The sequence below is a fragment of the Diceros bicornis genome, chromosome 4, assembly GCF_020826845.1.
Source record: "Diceros bicornis minor isolate mBicDic1 chromosome 4, mDicBic1.mat.cur, whole genome shotgun sequence".
NCBI classification, from domain to species: domain Eukaryota; kingdom Metazoa; phylum Chordata; class Mammalia; order Perissodactyla; family Rhinocerotidae; genus Diceros; species Diceros bicornis.
This window is the reverse complement of record NC_080743.1, coordinates 81,443,367-81,463,435: the sequence shown is the minus strand read 5'-3', so window position 1 is coordinate 81,463,435 and position 20,069 is coordinate 81,443,367. Positions and strand designations below refer to the sequence as shown.

General features: G+C 37.7%; 2 protein-coding genes across 7 annotated transcripts in view; one reads left to right on the top strand and one right to left on the bottom strand.

The window, feature by feature from the left end:
- The first annotated feature begins 337 nt into the window (after nucleotides 1-337).
- Nucleotides 338-16,524, top strand: PRG4 (proteoglycan 4). 5 transcript variants are annotated; one of them, XM_058539856.1, is made up of 12 exons: nucleotides 338-413; nucleotides 2,961-3,083; nucleotides 4,399-4,518; nucleotides 7,181-7,330; nucleotides 7,883-8,005; nucleotides 9,481-12,174; nucleotides 12,859-12,936; nucleotides 13,793-13,929; nucleotides 14,211-14,367; nucleotides 14,856-15,053; nucleotides 15,519-15,644; nucleotides 16,427-16,524. In XM_058539856.1, exons 1-12 carry the CDS (start codon nucleotides 338-340, stop codon nucleotides 16,522-16,524), a joined length of 4,080 nt encoding a protein of 1,359 aa, XP_058395839.1. The 5 variants fall into 5 exon arrangements, with proteins under 5 accessions (XP_058395839.1, XP_058395840.1, XP_058395841.1 ...); XM_058539857.1 differs by lacking the exon at nucleotides 2,961-3,083; XM_058539858.1 differs by lacking the exon at nucleotides 7,883-8,005.
- A 49-nt stretch (nucleotides 16,525-16,573) lies between these two features.
- Nucleotides 16,574-20,069, bottom strand: part of TPR (translocated promoter region, nuclear basket protein) — a 64,611-nt gene continuing 61,115 nt past the window's right edge. For both annotated transcript variants that reach the window (XM_058539854.1, XM_058539855.1), the window contains exons 51-52: nucleotides 17,385-17,480; nucleotides 16,574-16,778 (exon numbers count right to left, since the gene is read on the bottom strand). In XM_058539854.1, coding sequence (XP_058395837.1) covers nucleotides 16,723-16,778; nucleotides 17,385-17,480 — 152 coding nt within the window. In that variant the 3' untranslated portion in view covers nucleotides 16,574-16,722. The remainder of the gene's footprint in view (nucleotides 16,779-17,384; nucleotides 17,481-20,069) is intronic.

Here is a 20,069-nt window from a genome sequence, read left to right as displayed (position 1 = left end):
GTAAGTACATGCTATAATTTGAATAGAGTTTTAAGATAAGTATGTTTTCTATTTGGGGGAATTCTAAATATTAAAATGGTCAATAACATGACTGAAATGGTTAGTTGATGATTTCTTCAGCATAAGAGTAAATCTAATGGTCAAATATTGTAGAATTAAGGCTGATTACTTTTAAAACTCTTGTTTCAAGAAGGGGATGGTTTTATCATTAAATTGCATTTTGAGAGTTACTGAAACAATGTATGTAACACTGGCATAAATAAGTAGTGAGATTAAAGAGCAGTTTTCTGATACTTTTCTTTTCTTTTCAATGAGGGCTCAGTACCTGAAAACAACCATGGAGTGGAAAATACTTCCCATTTATTTGTTGCTGCTGCTGTCTGTTTTCTTGATTCAGGAAGCTTCTTCTCAAGGTAACATAGCCATCAAAAATACTTTTGTTTAACAACTATTGCTAATCATTCAATTCTGACTTTTATGAAAAAGAAATAGATTTCTAAAAACATACATTTGTTTGAGCATAATGCATAGTCAACCTCAAAATTTTGTAAAGCATTGTAGCATATTTATAAGCATTTTGGAATTCTCACTTGTTTCTCATGTATTATGGAATGTTTCAAGAAGTTTTGAGCTTTTCTATATAATGAGTTTTGTATTCATTATTCCTATGGTTCTCTCAAAAGTTTAAAAAAATACAGGCACTTATGTGATAAAACTATGCTGGAGTGATACAATATCGTTAGAATAACTGAAAAAAACAATATTTAAATAGCATATAATTTTTGCCTACATGTTTGTGAAGAAATTTAACTAGTCTTTTACATCAAATAAATTATTGATAAATAAGTTATTTTTTAGCATCATGTAGATACAGATATCATATTACAATGAACATTTATGGTGTCTCAAATGGCATTTTATTAATCTTGAAGATGCGCTCTCTTTCTTGCAAGGGCTATTCATCCAGATATAGACTTACACAGAAGCGAAGGTCATTTTATAGCATAATATAGAACTATTCACAGTCTTCCAAAAATAGAGTCAGTCCAGGATGACAGTTCTTGCTATTCATCTTTAGAGAATGTTAAGGTACATTCAGTGTAATCACTTTAGCAAAAGTCTCTAGTATGTGAACAAGGTTGATTAGTGACAACAATACCAAGCTTAGGATTTTCATTTCCTTTTTTTTTCTTTGATTAGCAAAATCTGAGAGAAGAAAAATCAAGGTGCATAATTGTTATGATGAAATTACATTTATAAAGTAGGCATTTCCAGTAAAATGACTAAAATTCTCATGAACCTGAGCATGAGAGATGACTGCCTGCCATGGACATAGTTTCAGAATCACTTAGATAAGAAAAGATGGAAAAACGCATGAAAGCAAATATAAACATTTCATAAGGAATGATGACTACTCTGGTATCTCCAGACTCTTTTGCTCTCTGATAGTAATATTACAAGGTTCATAACACTGGGGGCACTCCCTAATCTACCTTCCGTAATAAAATTGGTTGTTCACTAAAACAGTTTCACTTTGCTTTAAATAAATGAATTTAAAATTAGTTGTTAAAAGTAATAGGAATAAAAGTAGGACAGACATTTAATTTATGAAAATAAGCATTTCCTGTAAAGATAATTGATTTCCCATTTCAGAAATCTGCTAAGTGTAAAAGAATAACATTTTGATGTTGTCTTGCCTGCTTTTCTTGCCTTCTCAATCTCTTCCCATTCTGTTTTTTCTTTATATATAATATATGTATTTATATACATACACTATATATGCATTTTTGTTATGTATTGTGCACATATGTATGCAAAAACTTCTGAAAGTCGACCTAATATTTACTGTTTTATTTGTGTATTAAGACTTTACCTTTCCTGGACTCACTATTTTGAGATTTTTTCAGTGTTTCAACATCCCTCTATGGATTCAGGACATTGCGCCTGCCAATTTCTATTCCAGAGATGGATTCAGTTGTTGCATTGCTGTGGTTATCTCTCAGGGAGGTTTTCAAGGTGTTTTCCAAATGATTTTAAAAACACAGTTGAAGATGATTACGCTTTTGTTCTTGTTTTGGTTTTGTTTTACCCAGAATAACTCCATTCATGCCCTTTATATTCATACCCAGACGCTATTTCAAGAATTATCTATTTTGTACTCACTTTGGCAATGGTTATAAGCATCTGACTACCCCATTTACCCCACCAATAAAGGGAGGAGGAAGTCTAGGAAAGTTCGTGTTGGCGTAACCAGCTTGCTTTAAAATCATCATCAGGAATGAGAGGCAATGTGATGGGGTGGGAAAAGTTTGGGCTTTAGAATCAGATAGATCCAAGTTCAAATTCTAGGTGGGCAGTTTACTTAGGATGACCCTCTCATTTATTATCCAAATCAGGACACTTCTGAAAGTGAAAGAGATCAATACAAATAATCAATAGGTGCTAGTCGACCTGTGCTACATATACACTGGAACTACTAACTAGCTGGGTGGCCTTGAGCATTATTAAAATTTTGTGTTTCAGCTTCCTTATCTCTAAAAAGGGCTCTTAATACTCTCCTGGCAACATTTTCATAAGCATTAGAGATAACGTATGACTCAGTGCCCAGCACAGAGATGCCCACTAAATGGCAACTAGCCCTCGTCTTAGCAGCATCAGTAGAGCTGTAGCTGCCACCTCTCCCCAGGAATATCACTCTCTTTATGCAAAGCCATTACTTTGCCTGATTTTCAAAAGTGTGGTTATCTTCTCAGTCTGGTAAAGGATAAAATAGCACGATCAAGGTCGCCTAAGAGATCAGGCAAAAATCACTTGGACCCATTGCCAACCCTCATTCCCAACATTTTCTAGTCAATATAATTCTCCCTCACCTCTCACCCCTGGCTTTGTTCTCCTCATTAGATCTCTTCCTTTCCATAAAGTGGTTTGGCCATGTTTACGCTAGTATTGTATAATTTTAGATGTATCAAGCTGTGCAGGGAGATGTGGGGAAGGGTATTCTAGAGATGCCACCTGCAACTGTGATTATAACTGCCAATACTTCATGGAGTGCTGCCCTGATTTCAAGAAAGTCTGCACCTCGGGTAAGTCCTGAGAGCTGGTGTCTCCTCTGTCAAGCAACACTGTTCTGTGAGAGTCCCCGTGCACCCCCTTGCAGAGCTGTTTTCACACTATTTCACACTTCTTTTTGCTTAAGTGCCTTTCCCTACACTTGCATAAATGTTGCAGTGTGCTGTACGTAACCATGGTGTCAAAGCTTGTGATTACTGGGGGAGGGTAAGGCAAGCCTGGAAATCTGTCACTTGCACAAGGTTATTGACTAGTGCCAAGTAAAATGTCTTGTTTTAAATAGAAAATAGTGTGACTTGGGAGTCATTAAGTCAATAGTAATGAGTAATTACTGCCAATCAAAGATGTAATTGCTTAGTGGTGGGGCCCTTCAATAGTTTCATCAAAAGAATCTGTGGATATAAAATAATCTAGTCTACTATATGACTTTTTGACATTAATATGTTTCTAAATTACCTGAAAAAGGCACTTGAAAGATGAAGCATTACTGTTTAATGAAGAATTTCAGTTAAAACTCAAAGAATCTGAATTTTAAATTATGTGTGGTATTTCATTTGAATATATTTTCGTCCATTTTGTTATTAACACAGAAACATTTCATATTTAATTTATGAAAATTATAATTAAAATTGTTTCAAAGTTACATTTGCTTTAGAATTTACATGTGAAGCTAATAGATATGTTGTTGTACAATTTATGTGATGTGTAAGGTAATTATTTCAAATAGGCCTCAGTGAGTCATTGTGCCTCTATGAGGCTTTTTTGGAAATGAGTAGCCCTCTGTCACCATAGTCCATGTCGTGGGATTAGGCTAAAATCTTTCAACTCTACATCTCGCCTAGTTTGCTGTAATAAAGGTCTCTGCATTATTAATAATTTTTGAGCCTAAACAGTGACCCGTTTATATTAAGCCAGCTCTTTGGAATATATTGTAGGATCTGAACGTTCAATGAACAAAAGTCTATTACAAAGCAGTGGTGTGTAGAGGAAAGGGTGGAGGGATTTCATATGAAGAGTACTTCACTATTTAGACATTTCCCAATTTTCCGTTGTGCATACATGTAAATGACTCAGGCAGCATTGGGGTGTCTCTTGGAGCCTTGAAGGGCAAGAAAATTTTCCCTAAGTCACATTTCTTTCTTGACTTGGGCTGTCTCCACTTGGGAAACCACCCATTTTTTTACTGGGTGATGTCATCCAAATTGCAAATAAAGGACTCAGAAATGCACTTTTGGAACTCTAATCAGCCATAAGATGGGAAATGGCTGTCAATACATGGGGGTGGCTGCATCATCAATAATCTATAATGTCTTATTTTGCTCTGGGTAGAGCTTTCCTGTAAAGGCCGCTGCTTCGAGTCCTTCGCAAGAGGAAGGGAGTGTGACTGTGATGCAGACTGCAAGAAGTATGGCAAGTGCTGTTCCGATTATGAGAATTTCTGTGAAGAAGGTAAGCATCACAGTACCCATGATGCTTTTGGGTACAACCGGATCTGGGCACCTGTCTGTGCTCCACTGACAATTTCTACACGCAGTCCATCTAAGGTCTTGATTTTACTAACATACAAGCTATTTCGTACTAATTTTGTTTCACCAAGGTGAATTAAAAAAGGAAAGCCTCTTCTAACAGCAATCCCTGGCTCAGCCAGGCTCCAGGAACACCAGAAATCACTGGTTGACTAACAGAGAATAGGGGCCAAGTGTATAAGCTTTTTTCTTCAGGTGTGGTTCAATTTCAGGTTAAATCAACAGTAACCAACTCACTTGATGGTTTCTTGTCTCACCCTAATGGTGCTGACTTCACAAAGTCAACTGTTCTTTGAGCTATCTGTGCTTTTGGCTTCAGTGTTTTTGAGTGTATATTTTAGGACAGAATTGACACTTTCAGCTTCTCTGACCTAGTAAATTTCTGAGTTAGTTTAAAGCACTAAATTTACAGGCAAACCGCCCAAGAAGTTGTTAACTATTCATTGTTATGTCTCTTCCCATCTCTACAGTCCCCTCAATAGTGTCTATCTGAATGTCTGTGTGTGATAGTCAATAAAAAGGCATAGTCCCATTTTAAAATCCTCTTCTCTAGTCACAGGTCCTGAAGGAGTACTCTGAGAGTATAAACCCTCCAGATTTTACAAAAAACAAGATTTAAAAATTTACTTAAATAATGATTCCTTTCTTTTACCAAATGTTTGTTCTTAAATCCTACTTAATTAAAAAAAGAATATTTATGGAGGTAAAAGTGAAAATAAGCATTGCTTGCATAATCTTATCATTTTATTTAAACAAGGCTGTACCTCCTGCTTCTTTCGAACAGTGGAGAAATAGGGTGGAAAGCTGTTAATCAGCCAAGTTGAGGGACATTTCCTTTTTTTTTTTATTCCTGCATTTATTTTTTTTATTTATTTTTTATTTTTTTTATTTTTTGTTTATTGCAGTAACATTGGTTTATAACATTGTAAAAATTTCAGGTGTACATCATTGTACTTCTATTTCTTAGTATTTTGGAGGGACATTTCTTAACTGCTCAGTGTTTGCATTGGAAAGCATTCCAAAAATAATGGAAACAACACCCCGGTAATCAAAAACTTAGAGTGCAGAGTTCCTGCAGCTTTCAGAAGGACATATGATGAGTGATACGTATTTATTCATTGCCCTGGTAATTGTTTTGGCTGTGAGACCAAAAATACTAAGCATTTATTTGGGGCAGAGGATGGGTGGGGAGGGAGGATGGTTAGAGAGTGATGAGGCATTGTTAGAACATCTTAATAACGACAATGCTTTATGCTACTAAGTGGTGGGTCAGATTACCTGAGATTTAGGTAGAACTCAGTGAAAAAAATTGATGAAGATGATGCTTCATTTACAGAATTCACAGAGATAGTCAGGATTCCACCTGAAAGTAAAGCAAGGACCCAGAGCTTCAATACTTTATTTTTTAAATATAACAACCAGACTATCTTGCAACTCATCATTTAGTTGTTTCAAGATTGCTATAGGTACTGTTGTAGGCATCTATATGTCTCAAAATCAAAACATTTCAAGAATCAAAAGAATCACAGCAGTCAAGTGCCTCCGATTGTGGGTGAGAAAACAGTCCAAGAGGTTAATTGTTTTGTTCCAGATCACTTAGCTAGTACATGGCAGAACTGTTTCTCAAATTGAAATGTTGGTATTTTTCTTGGGTGGGAGGAGACAGAGGGAGAGTTATGGCGGTCAGCTCCCAGAGACTGCAGCAATAGAGCTCAGAGGAGATGTTCGGTAAAAACAGCAGGCTTTATCACAACTCTTGTCTACCCAGAGCATCCCCACTGTTCTCTGCTTTCTTGGCTTTCAGGAGTCCGTCTCTTTCTTCTGGCTCCTCTTGATCAAAACATGTCCCACGTCTTCTCTTCTAGGCATGAAAAGGGACAGGGAGGAGGGACAATGAAAGGTTTAAAACGTACACATCACACCATTAACAGTTGTTTAACTTGGAGAAGGGCAACAAATTTTGAGAAAAGCATACTGTGAAGGTGTGAAATTTTTACAAGTAAATATTCGTGTAAATCTTTTGTAACTAAAAAAATTAATGAAAAGTTATTTGGCATCATTAGATTTAAATTAATATGAAAACAGGAAAAATGTAGTTATTATATTTCTCTTCTTGAGATCACAAATACCTGTCATCCACATGTAGTAATTATTTTTATCATCACAGAAGGCTGGCGCAAGCGATGGACCTCATAGAGTCAAGTATTTTTTAGTCAGGGAAACACCTTCAGAAATCATCTAGAATAAACATCTCAATTTGCAGACAAGAAAATGAAGTTCAAGAGGGGTTAACCCATTTGCCCAAGGTCTCAGTGGCAAGCCTTGCAGGCCTCGGACTGGAGTTCAGGTCTTCTGACTCCTGAGCCTTTCCTCCGTGTCATAACTTATAATTTGAGAACCAGTATTTTATAGCAATGCATCCTTAGAATTAATTGGTTTGGAGTAATTAGTGTTGGGCTAGAGCCTGCCTGCGCTAGTTTTCACCAGCATCTACTCTTGGAGCCAAATGCATCTGAGCCTTTCACAGTTAGAGTCACTGATGAATATGAACAAGATGTTAACCAACCTGTCTTGCTTGGCCTCAGTGCATAATCCCACATCACCACCATCTTCAAAGACTGCACCTCCGCCTCCAGGAGCATCTCAAACCACCAAATCAACAGCCAAACGTTCACCCAAATCACCAAACAAGAAGAAGACTAAGAAAGTTATAGAATCAGAGGAAATAACAGAAGGTAGGAAGTTGACAGATGTAACAAAAGGAAGTTTCTGAGATGAAACAACCGTAGATGGACTACTTTTATGACTCCTCACAGAATAGGGTAATCTTATGAGTCATTAAAGGCCCATTACATTTTGTTTATGTTTTTTAAGTCAACGTTTAAGCCAAAGTATAAACCCTCAGGTATTTATTTTCCTTTTTTCCAAACCCAGTATGGATGGGTCTAGGTTAAAATAATCAGAAGAAACAAGTGTTACTGTAAAACAAAAACAAAAACAAACAAAAAAGCCCATGATTTTCTTTGCAGAATCATTAGATTCTGTGAGATATCAGAAAGTTGAGAGAAAGTCATATAGTTATATTGTGAGTATCTGTGATAAGCTCATGTGTTGTTTTCAACTGACAATTAAATTAAAATGGCAATTGGTTACATTATTGATAAAATAAAGGCAGAACACAGGCATTTGTAGACCAGTAAACAGCATTTCTTGTTGTATTTGGACTGGCAATTCTTTTTTGCTTTAAATCACAGTTGGTGTGATCAACCTTTTTATTTGATTTATAGAACATTCTGTTTCTGAAAATCAAGAGTCTTCCTCCTCCTCTTCCTCTTCCTCTTCAAGTATTCGGAAAGTCAAGTCTTCCAAAAATTCAGCTGCTAATAGAGAATTAAAGAAGAAACCCAAAGGTTTGAGCATTGATAAAGATCCAAGACTATATCAATGCCATGCTAACAATAATTATCTAAAAGTAATGTGTGTTGGTAGAATGATTTGAGGACATTTCAAGATTTGGGGGGTATATAACTTTATAAAAATTATTTTAGAAGATACCAGTGAAAACTTCCATAGGAAATTTGTGTCAAGCAGCTAAGAAACCACTCTTAAATTTAAAGCGAAGCATAAAAAGATGCTATAGCAGCAACTGTGGAACCACAGGCTGGCACCAGAGATGATTATATATGGTTTTCTATTTGGATTCCTGTCTATCTGATATAATGTTTCTTTATTCTCCTTCTCTCTCTATCATCCTTGTGTTTTCATTTTTCTTTCCTCAGATTTTTTCTTTTAACAAACACTTATACTGCTTTAAGTGTTTTAAAATGTTAATGCATTAAATTCTCGTACACCTCTCTGGGAAAGGCAATATTATCATCCACATTTCACAGATCCTCTTTATTATTTTCCTAATAAATTATACGTCATATCTGGCTGATTTTTCTGTAGCAGAGAAAGAACTACAGAGTAGGCTATTACCTCCAGAAAAGAGATTCTCTTTGTTCTGCTTTTTATAATTTCCTGAATTTCTAAAATATATTCTCTTTCTCCAGGAAATACTGAATTTTGGATACTGGAGTTTTGAAGAACTTATTTCCTGGGTGGTTCTGACTTCCCTTGAAGTCTTCTCTCTAGCTGAATAGCCAGATGTTTAATCTTTGAGTCATCCAGAGAGTCTTGCTTACAATAGAAGTGCAATACATGTTTGCTAAATGGAACTCATCTCAGTGATGCGCCCCTTGGTCTTTGTAGTTCACCTGTGGGGTAGCTGCTATGGGAAATCCTGTTAAATAGAGTCTTTTTGCTGCCATGGCATCCTAATCCCTGCTCTATATCCCCTGGGACTGTCGAGTTTAGATGGGCAGAGGAAAGAGAGCAGCTAACAGCCATGTGTATGGAAACCGGGCTCAGCAGGGATCATGGGGGTGACTGGAGCAGAGTCCTTGGGTGTAGTTGTAGAGGCCTCTGAGGTAATTCGTGCAGTGAATCTACAAGACGTTGGAACTAGGTTTCCAGGAGGAAGGAAAGGGCACTGAGCAATGAGGAATAAGAGGAGTAAAGAAAGTGAGGGGCAAAGAGCATTAATATAAAGAGATGCATTAGTGTTATTGATTGTGTTGGTAATTTCAGTTGCCACTTGTTTCCATGTGTTACTTGTATAGCGTTTTACTTGTGCTTTTCACCCTTTATCTCATTTATTCCCTAAAATAGTCCAATAAGATAGGTTGAGTATTTACCATTTCACAGTAAATTAATAGACGTATTAGAGGCTAGCAATTTGCCTAGAGACACGTAGCTAGTCAGTGATAAAGATGGGATCTTTATGTCACCATTAAAGAAAAAATAACTATTACAAAATAAAAGATGTATATATTTTTTTCTCTAGTAAAAGACACTAAGAAGAAAAGAACTCCTAAAAAGAAACTTACCCCAGAACCACCAGCTGTAGATGAAGCTGGAAGTGGACTGGACGAAGGTGATTTCAAGCTCACCCCAACTCCTAACATTCCTACCACCCAACGCAACAAAGTTACCATATCTCCCAAGATTACAACAGTAAAACCAACAAATCCCAAACCCAGTCTTCCACCTAATTCTGATACACCCAAAGAGACATCTTCGACAGCCAATAAGGAGACAACAGTTGAAACTACAGAGACTTCGATAACAAATAAACAGACTGCAACTAGCGCAAAAGAGAAGACTACTTCAGCTAAAGAGAGTGCAGAGAAAACATCTGATACAGATTTTGCACCCACATCTGAAGCTCCTACTAAATCTACACTCCAAGCTGAAACTACAACCAAATCCCCTGCTCTCACCACCACCAAGGAGCCCGCTCCCACCACTCCCACGGGTCCTGCTCCCACCACCACCAAGAAGCCTGCACCCACCACTCCCAAAGAGCCTGCTCCCACTACTGTCAAGGAAACTGCTCCCACCACTCCCAAAGAGCCCTCACCCACCACTACCAAGGAGCCTACACCCACCACCCCTAAGGAGCCTGTACCCACCACCCCCAAAGAGCCTGCTCCCGCTACTCTCAAGGAAACTGCTCCCACCACTCCCAAAGAGCCCTCACCCACCACTACCAAGGAGCCTACACCCACCACACCTAAGGAGCCTGCACCCACCACTCCTAAGGAGCCTGTACCCACCACCACCAAGGAGCCTGCACCCACCACCCCCAAAGAGCCTGTTCCTACTACTCTCAAGGAAACTGCTCCCACCACTCCCAAAGAGCCCTCACCCACCACTACCAAGGAGCCTACACCCACCACCCCTAAGGAGCCTGCACCCACCACTCCTAAGGAGCCTGTACCCACCACCATCAAGGAGCCTGCACCCACCACCCCCAAAGAGCCTGTTCCTACTACTCTCAAGGAAACTGCTCCCACCACTCCCAAAGAGCCCTCACCCACCACTACCAAGGAGCCTACACCCACCACCCCTAAGGAGCCTGCACCCACCACTCCTAAGGAGCCTGTACCCACCACTCCTAAGGAGCCTGTACCCACCACCACCAAGGAGCCTGCACCCACCACCCCCAAAGAGCCTGTTCCTACCACTCTCAAGGAAACTGCTCCCACCACTCCCAAAGAGCCCTCACCCACCACTACCAAGGAGCCTGCACCCACCACCCCCAAGGAGCCCACTGCCATCACCCCTAAGGAGCCTGCACCCACCACCTCTAAGGAGCCTGCACCCACCACCACCAAGGAGCCTATACCCACCACCCCTAAGGAGCCTGCACCCACTACTCCTGAGGGGCCTGCACCCACCACCCCCAAGGAGCCTGCACCCACGTCCCCTAAGGAGCCTGCACCCACCACCCCCAAGGAGCCCACTGCCATCACCCCTAAGGAGCCTGCACCCACCACCACCAAGGAACCTACACCCACCACCCCTAAGGAGTCTGCACCCACTACGCCTAAGGAGCCTGCGCCCACCACCCCGAAGGAGGCCGCACCCACGACCCCTAAGGAGCCTGAACCCACCACCCCCAAGGAACCCACACCCACTACCCCTAAGGAGCCTGCGCCCACCACCCCAAAGGAGCCTGCACCCATGACCCCTAAGGAGCCCGCACCCACCACCCCTAGGGAGCCTGCACCTACCACCACAAAGGAACCTGCTCTTACCACTTCCAAAAAGCCTCCTCCCACCCCCAAGAAGCCTGCTCCAACTTCTCCTGAGACACCTGCTCCAACCACCTCAGAGGCCTCTACTCCAACTATCACCATGGAGCTTCCCACTACTCCCAAGAATCTTGATGAATCAACTCCTGCGTTTCCTGCAAAACCCACACCAAAGGATCTTGAAAATATTCCTCAGGAGGCTGCTGTACCTACAACCAAGGCTCCTGAAGTGACCAAACCTGAAGTGACTACAACAGCTAAAGACAAGATAACAGGAAAAGACATACATACTATACCTGAAACTACAACGGCTGTACAGAAAATTACAACAAAAGAGACAGCAACTACAACAGAAGAAAAGACCACTGAATCCAAAATAACAAGTACAATCAGGCCAGTAACATCTACAATTGAAGATACCACGACATCATCCAAAATTACTCCTAAAGCAACTACTCTTGCACCCAAAGTAATGACTGCCACAAAAAAGACAACTACAACCGAAGAGATTATGAGTAAACTGGAAGAAACAACAGCGATACCAAAAGATACAGCTACTAGTTCTAAAGTGACAACTCTCAAACCTAAAAAGCCAACCAAAGCACCCAAAAAGCCCACTTCTACCAAAAAGCCAAGCAGAACACCTAAGAGAAAACCAAAGACTACACCAATTCCCCCAAAGATAACTACGACAACAATGCCCAAATCCAACCCTACCTCTTTAGCAGAAGCCATGCTGCAAACCACCACCAGCCCTAAGCAAACTCCTAACCCAGCAATAGTTGAAGTAATTCCAAAGAAGGAAGAGGCAGATGCTGCTGAAGGACAAAAACCTCCCATGATTCTCAGGCCCCATGTGTTAACTCCTATCATTATTCCAGGCACTGATTTCTTAGTGAGAGGACCCAATCAAGGCATTGGCGTCAACCCCATGCTTCCAGGTAATAAGAATCAGTTACTTTCATTTTAAAAATTGGTAATGTTATCTTAACTCTATCTGAACTAACATGCCCTGATTTAGGGTCACTCTATCGATATATATTGCCTAGAAGCCCCAACTTAACTTGTGAAATTTTACAGCTTCGCTGTGGGTAAGCAGAGGAGTAATCACAATAAGCTTATTTGGTCTTTGGAAAATTGAGTAATAACTTAGTGTCAGGAATTTAGCGCATCTGTGTCTGTAAGAAGAAGAGATGGTGCATAGAATGTCAGAAACATCAGTTGGGAGTCTATCCTGAAAGTACAATGCAAAGCAAAAATCTGCAATAGTATTTTCTTTTCCAAACCAATTCCCAAGGGCAATCAGAACTGAAAAGGAGTTTCATGTTGAGATCAAACATCCAATAATTGTCTAATTTACATGAAGATCAGGTAACCCGGCCCATTCCAATTCATAATTTATTTTTGTATGATACTTTTAAAATACTATCAGCTTTAAGTAAAAAAATTATGAAATATATCACTTCTTTGTCACTTCTGAAATACACATACCTCAAACTATACCCTTCAAGAGCTTAGAAAAGGGTGAACAAAGGAAATGGAACCCCTGTGGGAGGATTTACAGAAGACATTCTTTTCTCATTTTGTTTTACATTGGCTTAATTTTTTGTTAAAATTTGTTTTAGATGAGACTAATTTATGCAATGGTAAGCCAGTAGATGGACTGACTACTTTGCGCAATGGGACATTAGTTGCATTTCGAGGTGAGCTATGCACGCATTTCTTTTTCTGCCTGTCATTTTGTTCTTGGTATTTATGAGAACTGAAGCCATAGGAGAGTGGAAGTTCGGATTGAGCTTTCTGGGAAGGAACCTGATTGACAAACTTACCTCACACAATATTATGAGAACCTGAGAGTAAATACCAAAATATTGGATTAACAAAATTAGACACATTGTAACAAACAAAATAAATAGCTTGAACTGATACTACTAAGATTTTTCCTACTGTTAGGAATTAAAAGGTAGTTCAAATTTTAATTTCGTGTCACATGAAATGACATCAGGATTTGCATTCCCTGCTCTATTTCATTTGAAAAGAACATCTTGATTGTGATGTGCTCAACAGTGTTATACTCTTTGTGGGAGAGGAATAGAACAGCCGTTATTTCATGTTAATTCTCTGCTGTACCATCTGCTAGTCTAGTCGTCTTCGATTTGGATTAAATTTGAACGGAAACAAATCACAGACTCCCACAGCAGAGGCTCAAGAGATTTTTGTAGTCATTTAACTCAATTCTAAAAGATAAAGAAATAGAGAGATAAGTGACTTTCTGTTACAAAGCCAGAAGGCTCTTTCTAGAGAAACTGGAAAACTAAAATATTTCAAATGTTATGCTAAATTTCAGACTTGAGAAATACCTACTCTCAGAAATGCTCAAATACTACCTTCTGTACTAGCACTCACAGTTCTGACTCAACTTCTAATCATACAATGCTTGTTAACACATTCAATCTGTTTTTATGATAAACTATTTCAATTTTCTTCTTCTTAGTTTCTTTTGGGACGTATGTTAGTATTCATTCAGCTTGTAGGCTGATCCATCACTTTCACTCTTAGGTCACTATTTCTGGACGCTAAGTCCATTCAGGCCACCATCTCCACCTCGCAGAATTACTGAAGTCTGGGGTATTCCCTCCCCCATTGATACTGTCTTTACTAGATGCAACTGTGAAGGAAAAACTTTCTTCTTTAAGGTAAGAGAAACATCTCTGTGAGAGAAATCAGCAAATAGTTATTTTATGTTTATTATGACAACATAAATTAGCTTAACCTCTCATTTTAGAATGGTCTCCGTATTTTAATGAATTATCCTATCACCAAAATTTAATAAAAAGTTAATTTGATAACACGAACGGTCGACTTATTCAAACACTTAACCAAGTTAAAACTTTCTCCCTATACTTAAATCTAAGAATAAGTTCCTAACCTTTTTTCCCCAAAGCTGTTAACATAATTTTCTCTTTCAAAATATCAGGATTCTCAGTACTGGCGTTTCACCAATGATGTAAAAGATGCAGGGTATCCCAAACAAATTTCAAAAGGATTTGGAGGACTAAATGGAAAAATAGTGGCAGCTCTCTCAATAGCTACATACAAGAACAGACCCGAATCTGTGTATTTTTTCAAGAGAGGTATGTGCTACATAATTGATAAAAATTACAAAACTTTTAAGAATTTGCCAGGGAAATTTTATTCAATATTCTCATTTATTATGAGGTTTACTGTCAGAAGATACCTTTAATGGCTAGAATCAAGTATTTTCAATGAAAAAATAAAAATTGAGGGCAGTAAGAACCCTTTAGATCTCATGACATACAAGTTACAATTTCTTCTGAGTTCTCAGGTCATTGATACAAAGAATGTCGTCATTTATATTCAAAGTTAAATGTGTAACTATGCAATTTGTTGGCTTTATTCATTCAACAAGTATTTCAGGATTCAGTAATTATTTTTATAGTACGTACCCTTGACTAATAGCCATCATTAACGTCTGGACATATTTTATGAAAAATATGAAAAACAGTGATTGTTTCCTCCACCTTATAAAAGCTCTTTTCAATCGTTTTTTGGGGATTAAAATTAATTTTCATATTATACGTGATTTTCTAATATACAACAGGTGGCAGCATTCAGCAGTATATTTATAAACAGGAACCTGTCAAAAAGTGCACTGGAAGAAGGCCTGCTATAAATTATTCAGTGTATGGAGAAACGACACAGATTAGGAGACGTCGCTTTGAACGGGCTATAGGACCTTCTCAAACACACACCATCAGAATTCACTATTCACCTGTCAGAGTCACTTATCAAGACAAAGGTAATGTTTTTTACTGTTAAAAATTCTTACATATGAAGTAGATGTAATACAGTTTCTTGCAGATTAAGCCATATTAAATATAAATACTGACCAAATAGCCCTAATACTTTAAGCTTATTGATGCAAAACACCAATTTGCCTCAGTGAACTACCAAAGATCAACACTCTTTTTCTGTGGATAAGGAATGCACTTTATTCATGTTTGTTAATTTTAGTAAATACCATTTATCAAGTACCTCTCACCAAGAACATTATATACAAATCTGTAACCCTCGAATAATCCTAAAAGGCAGGTATTCATGCCATGTTTGAGAGGGCAAAAACCGAAGTTAAATATCTCACCCAAGGTAACAGAGCTACTAAGTGACCAAACTAGGATTAAAGCAGTTCTGTCTGACTAACAGCTGCTCTTTCCAACATAGTACATTGTCTTTCAATCTGAGATCTTTAAAGTGTCATCTACAGGTTTCCTCCATAATGAAGTTGAAGTGAGTACACTCTGGAGAGGACTTCCAAATATGGTTACTTCAGCTATATCACTGCCCAACATCAGAAAACCTGATGGCTACGATTACTATGCCTTTTCTAAGGGTAAGTTATCTTAAGTAAAATCTTAATAGTTTCCCAAAGATGAGATATAATATCTGCAATGTGAATATAATCAAAGCAAAAACACCAAGTGTTCAGTGGTGACTGAAGGTGAGAAGTTAAACTGTAACACTTACTCTAATTGTTCTGAAGAAGAGAAACTTTACATTTTTGCTTTACTTTCAATTAAATTGAATAGATTGCAATTCAATTCTGCCCTATCCTTCACATGAGATTAAAAACCTATTATGATAAAACAATCAATTAATTGAGTAAAATTGCTACTGAAAACAATAGTTTATTTCTATTATCTGTGGTCTTTAATGGAGGCCTAGTTTGCCACAAAATTATACTGATCTGCATCAATACACAGTCTGTAAGACCAGAAAGAAGATCCAGAGAAACTAATTTTGTTAATTAAATTATACTACTTTTCCTTGAAAAATCCAGAAATCTAAGTTATTCTGTCTATGTAAATGACATCAGAATGTATTTTTTTAAAAGGATAAAACCCAAGTGAATTATTTTTTAAACTAACTTGTTTTTCTCAAATTCTTACTTTGAAAAAGGAGAGTTGAACCTAATTTTACTGAAAGATGGTGAAAGGTCAATCTGTCCAAGTAATTGTTTTTCTTTTTTGTCTGAAAGTTCAAGTTAATTATTAATACAAACATTTCTGATATTAAAATGACAAACACTGAGTATAATAATCAATATAAACTATTTTTAAGTTCAAGTGTTTTATTTTCTTTTTAATTAAAAAAAATGATTTCTCTTCTATTTAGATCAATATTATAACATCGATGTGCCTAGCAGAACAGCAAGAGCAATTACTACTCGTTCTGGGCAGACCTTATCCCAAGTCTGGTACAGCTGTCCTTAGACTGACGGGCAAAGGAAGAGTCGCCTAATTAAAACGAAGAAAAGAATGATAAATTTTGACACTGAAATACGTTTTATTAATAAAGAATGTTGAGATAAGCATACCAATTTAAATACAAAAATGTTTTTAAACTCGACAATCATTACACTAAAACAGATTTGACAATCTTATTCACAGTTATTGCAGTTTACAGAACATTTAACTAATATTTCCTCTATTTATTCCTCCTCTCCCTCCCATTGCATGGCTCACACCTGTAAGAGAAAAAAAAGAATTAAACTGAATGCATCTTTTAAGAAGTTAGCTCAAAACTAGAGTATTCATTTATCCTAGGTTATTATAAAAATTTTTCTCAATATCAAATATCTAGGCATGTAGATATAAAACTGTGCTATTTCACATCTTTAGTGGAAACTATTACAACAATTAGAAATATTTTTATGATGAATGCAATTTCTAATAATTAGAAATCAGAGATACTAAAATTTTACATTTTTTTACTAGCTAAACAAAGTCACAAAGCTTTATTCTACTGAATAAAAAGTATAATAACGACAGGCAGAGATGTAACAAATGACTATATAGCACTATAACACTTTAGTTTCTCCAAATCTTACTTTGAATTCAAGGAAGAAATGGAGAAATATATAAGCACATATTCACTGTATACCTATGGTATACAATTCCATCTGCTAGCTTATAGATTAGTAAACATCACATGCTCAATGTGTAATTATTTAATCAATCCTTGGAACATTTTTTTTAAAAACTAGATACAAGTTGTAAGCTTAAAGACTAGAAACTTTGTTCTATTTATTAGTATCTCACATCCTATCACGTACTCAATGTTAGAAATTTACCTCTCTGTCTGTTAAACTGACGACCACGAACACCTTGTCTCAATGTTGTCTGAAGTCTGACTCGTCTGAAAGGCTTTGGCTGATTACTGCTAGTATCTAAGAAGAAAAACATTAAGATATAAGAAAGCAAGTTAAAAAACAAGAAAGCAGTTATAATGGCAAAAACTAATTACTAAATGAATGCATGGATAAAATGAAGAGGTGTCTATTTGCTTTCAGTATTTAAAAGTTGTTTGTTTTTAAACAAGAGACATTTAACAAACAAAAAAGGGTAAAAAGGAAAAAAAAGTTTATTTGAAAAAAAAGGTGCTTGACTTTTTTCATTCATTCACTCAACTAATTTAATAAATTTTTATTTGGTGCCTAAGACACTGTGCTAGGGGTTGGGAAATACAATAGACAACAAAATATCACGTCCCTCAGGAAACAACAGTCCATTACAATATAACATGACTCACATCTGACTCTTCTCTTTTCTGGACACCCCAAATCCAATTATTAGCAAATCTTGCCAGCTCTAATTTAAATATATATCTTAAATTGACCTCTTTTCACAACCTTAACTCTATCATCCAGCCTAAAATACCATCATCTTTACCCTGAATTATTGCAATATCTTCCAAACTTTCTCCCTGTTGCTGCCCAATACTCATTTTCAGTCTCTTCTCTACACAGCAGCCAAACCGATACTGTTAAGTCTTTAAGTTAGATCATGTCACTACTCGATCTGAAGCCCTCCAAAAGCTTATATCCCGGAAAGCCAAAGCAATTCCAGTGATCTACCAGATCCATCCTCCCCAACCCCCATCCCATCTCCTGCGAGGCTCTCTCCGTCCTTGCTGGGCTGCGGCCGCACTGGGCTCCCTGCTGACCTTGGACACCACACGCTGCTGCCTTATGGACTTGGCATCTGCTATTTCTCTCGTCCTGGAACACTCTTCCCTCACGTCACTGTGTGGCTTCTCTCCCTTAGCTCTTTCACGCCTTCGCTTAAATGTCTCTTTCTTAGTAATGCTTTCTGTGAAATTGCCCAGCAGTCGAATATTTGTTGACCAAAGGAATAACTGCTCAGATGGGGAGGTTTAGTATTTTAGATTATCAAATAAACTTAAAGATATCTTAATTTCATATCATACTGTAAAAGGTAACAAGAACTATATTTTCTGATGCAAGCCCTGGTAAGATATAACTAGTATCCATTCTTCTGTTGAGGAAAGACAATTCTCATGCGACATCAGAATATAACTGGGGGTACAGAAATGAAGTAAATGTATTATTAATAATTATGATAGGTAGAATTTTTTTCAGCCTTGTGTGTAAAGCATTGAGATGTATACTTTACATACATTCTTTCTTTTTTTTTTTTAATGGTATTTTTTTTTTTTTTTGTGAGGAAGATCAGCCCTGAGCTAACATCCATGCTAATCCTCCTCTTTTTGCTGAGGAAGACCGGCCCTGAGCCAACATCCATTGCCAATCCTCCTCCTTTTCTTTTTTTTTCCCCCCTCGAAGCCCCAGTAGATAGTTGTACGTCACAGTTGCACATCCTTCTAGTTGCTGTATGTGGGACACGGCCTCAGCATGGCCAGAGAAGCGGTGTGCCGGTGCGCGCCCAGGAGCCAAACCCGGGCCGTCAGTAGCGGAGCACGCGCACTTAACCACTAAGCCACAGGGCCGGCCCTACATACATTATTTCTAATCTTGACTGAAAGATTAGTTATCAATGTCCATACTTCATAATGAAATGTGCAGAGATTTAGTTACTAGCTGTTAAAAGGTGGATATGGGACTTAAATCTAGGGATGTTGGCTAAGAATTTGACATGTCATAGAAAAGCAGCTGAGAGGGAGAAGAAGAGATTTTGAGAGAGCAAAGTTCCATGACTGAAAAAAGTAACAACTGAGCAGATCTTCCATAAATCCTGAGAGTTCCAGGACAGAGTTTGAAAAGTACTGTTATAAAAAATTCAAAATGAAAATAATCAGAGTGGATGACTGAGTACTACTGTATTTCTTCAATAATAAGAGTATTTCCCTACCTAAAAATTGTGAGGTAGACAAGCTAGTATAGTCTTTAAAAGTGGAGTTTCTGGAGCCAAATTTCTCGAGTATGCATCCTGGCTTGCCCATAATTTACTAGCTATGTGACTTTGGAGAAGTTATTCAACCTTTCTGTGCCTCAGTTTCCATATCTATAAAATGGGGATAAGTCCTTACCACATTGGGTTGTGTGAAAATTAAATGAGTAAATAACATGTAAAGGGCTTAGAATACTGCCTGATACACAGTAAGTGCTCAATAAATGTTACTTATGTTTTAAAAAGTGATACAGAAATAATTTTTATTGTAGGAAAGGTACAAAAAATAGCCTTTTTCAAAGTTAACTTAAAAAGCTACACTTTGAAACTGTTTATATCAGTAAATTTCAAACATTTTTTTGAAGCAACAACCTCCCATCCCTCAACTCTCCATATCAAATCTCATGTAGAACAAATAAAAATGGAGCTGCTCTGGTTTCAACAGAGGCAGGAGACCTGAAGTAATACTCCTTAGCTTCCCTTCCAGTAATCCATCCCCCACAGCCCCTGGAGCACCTCTAATACAACCAATTTCCTTTAATATAAACCAAGTACCCTTTAATATAATAAAATTTCCCTTTTAAATAAAGCATTTTAGGGGCCGGCCC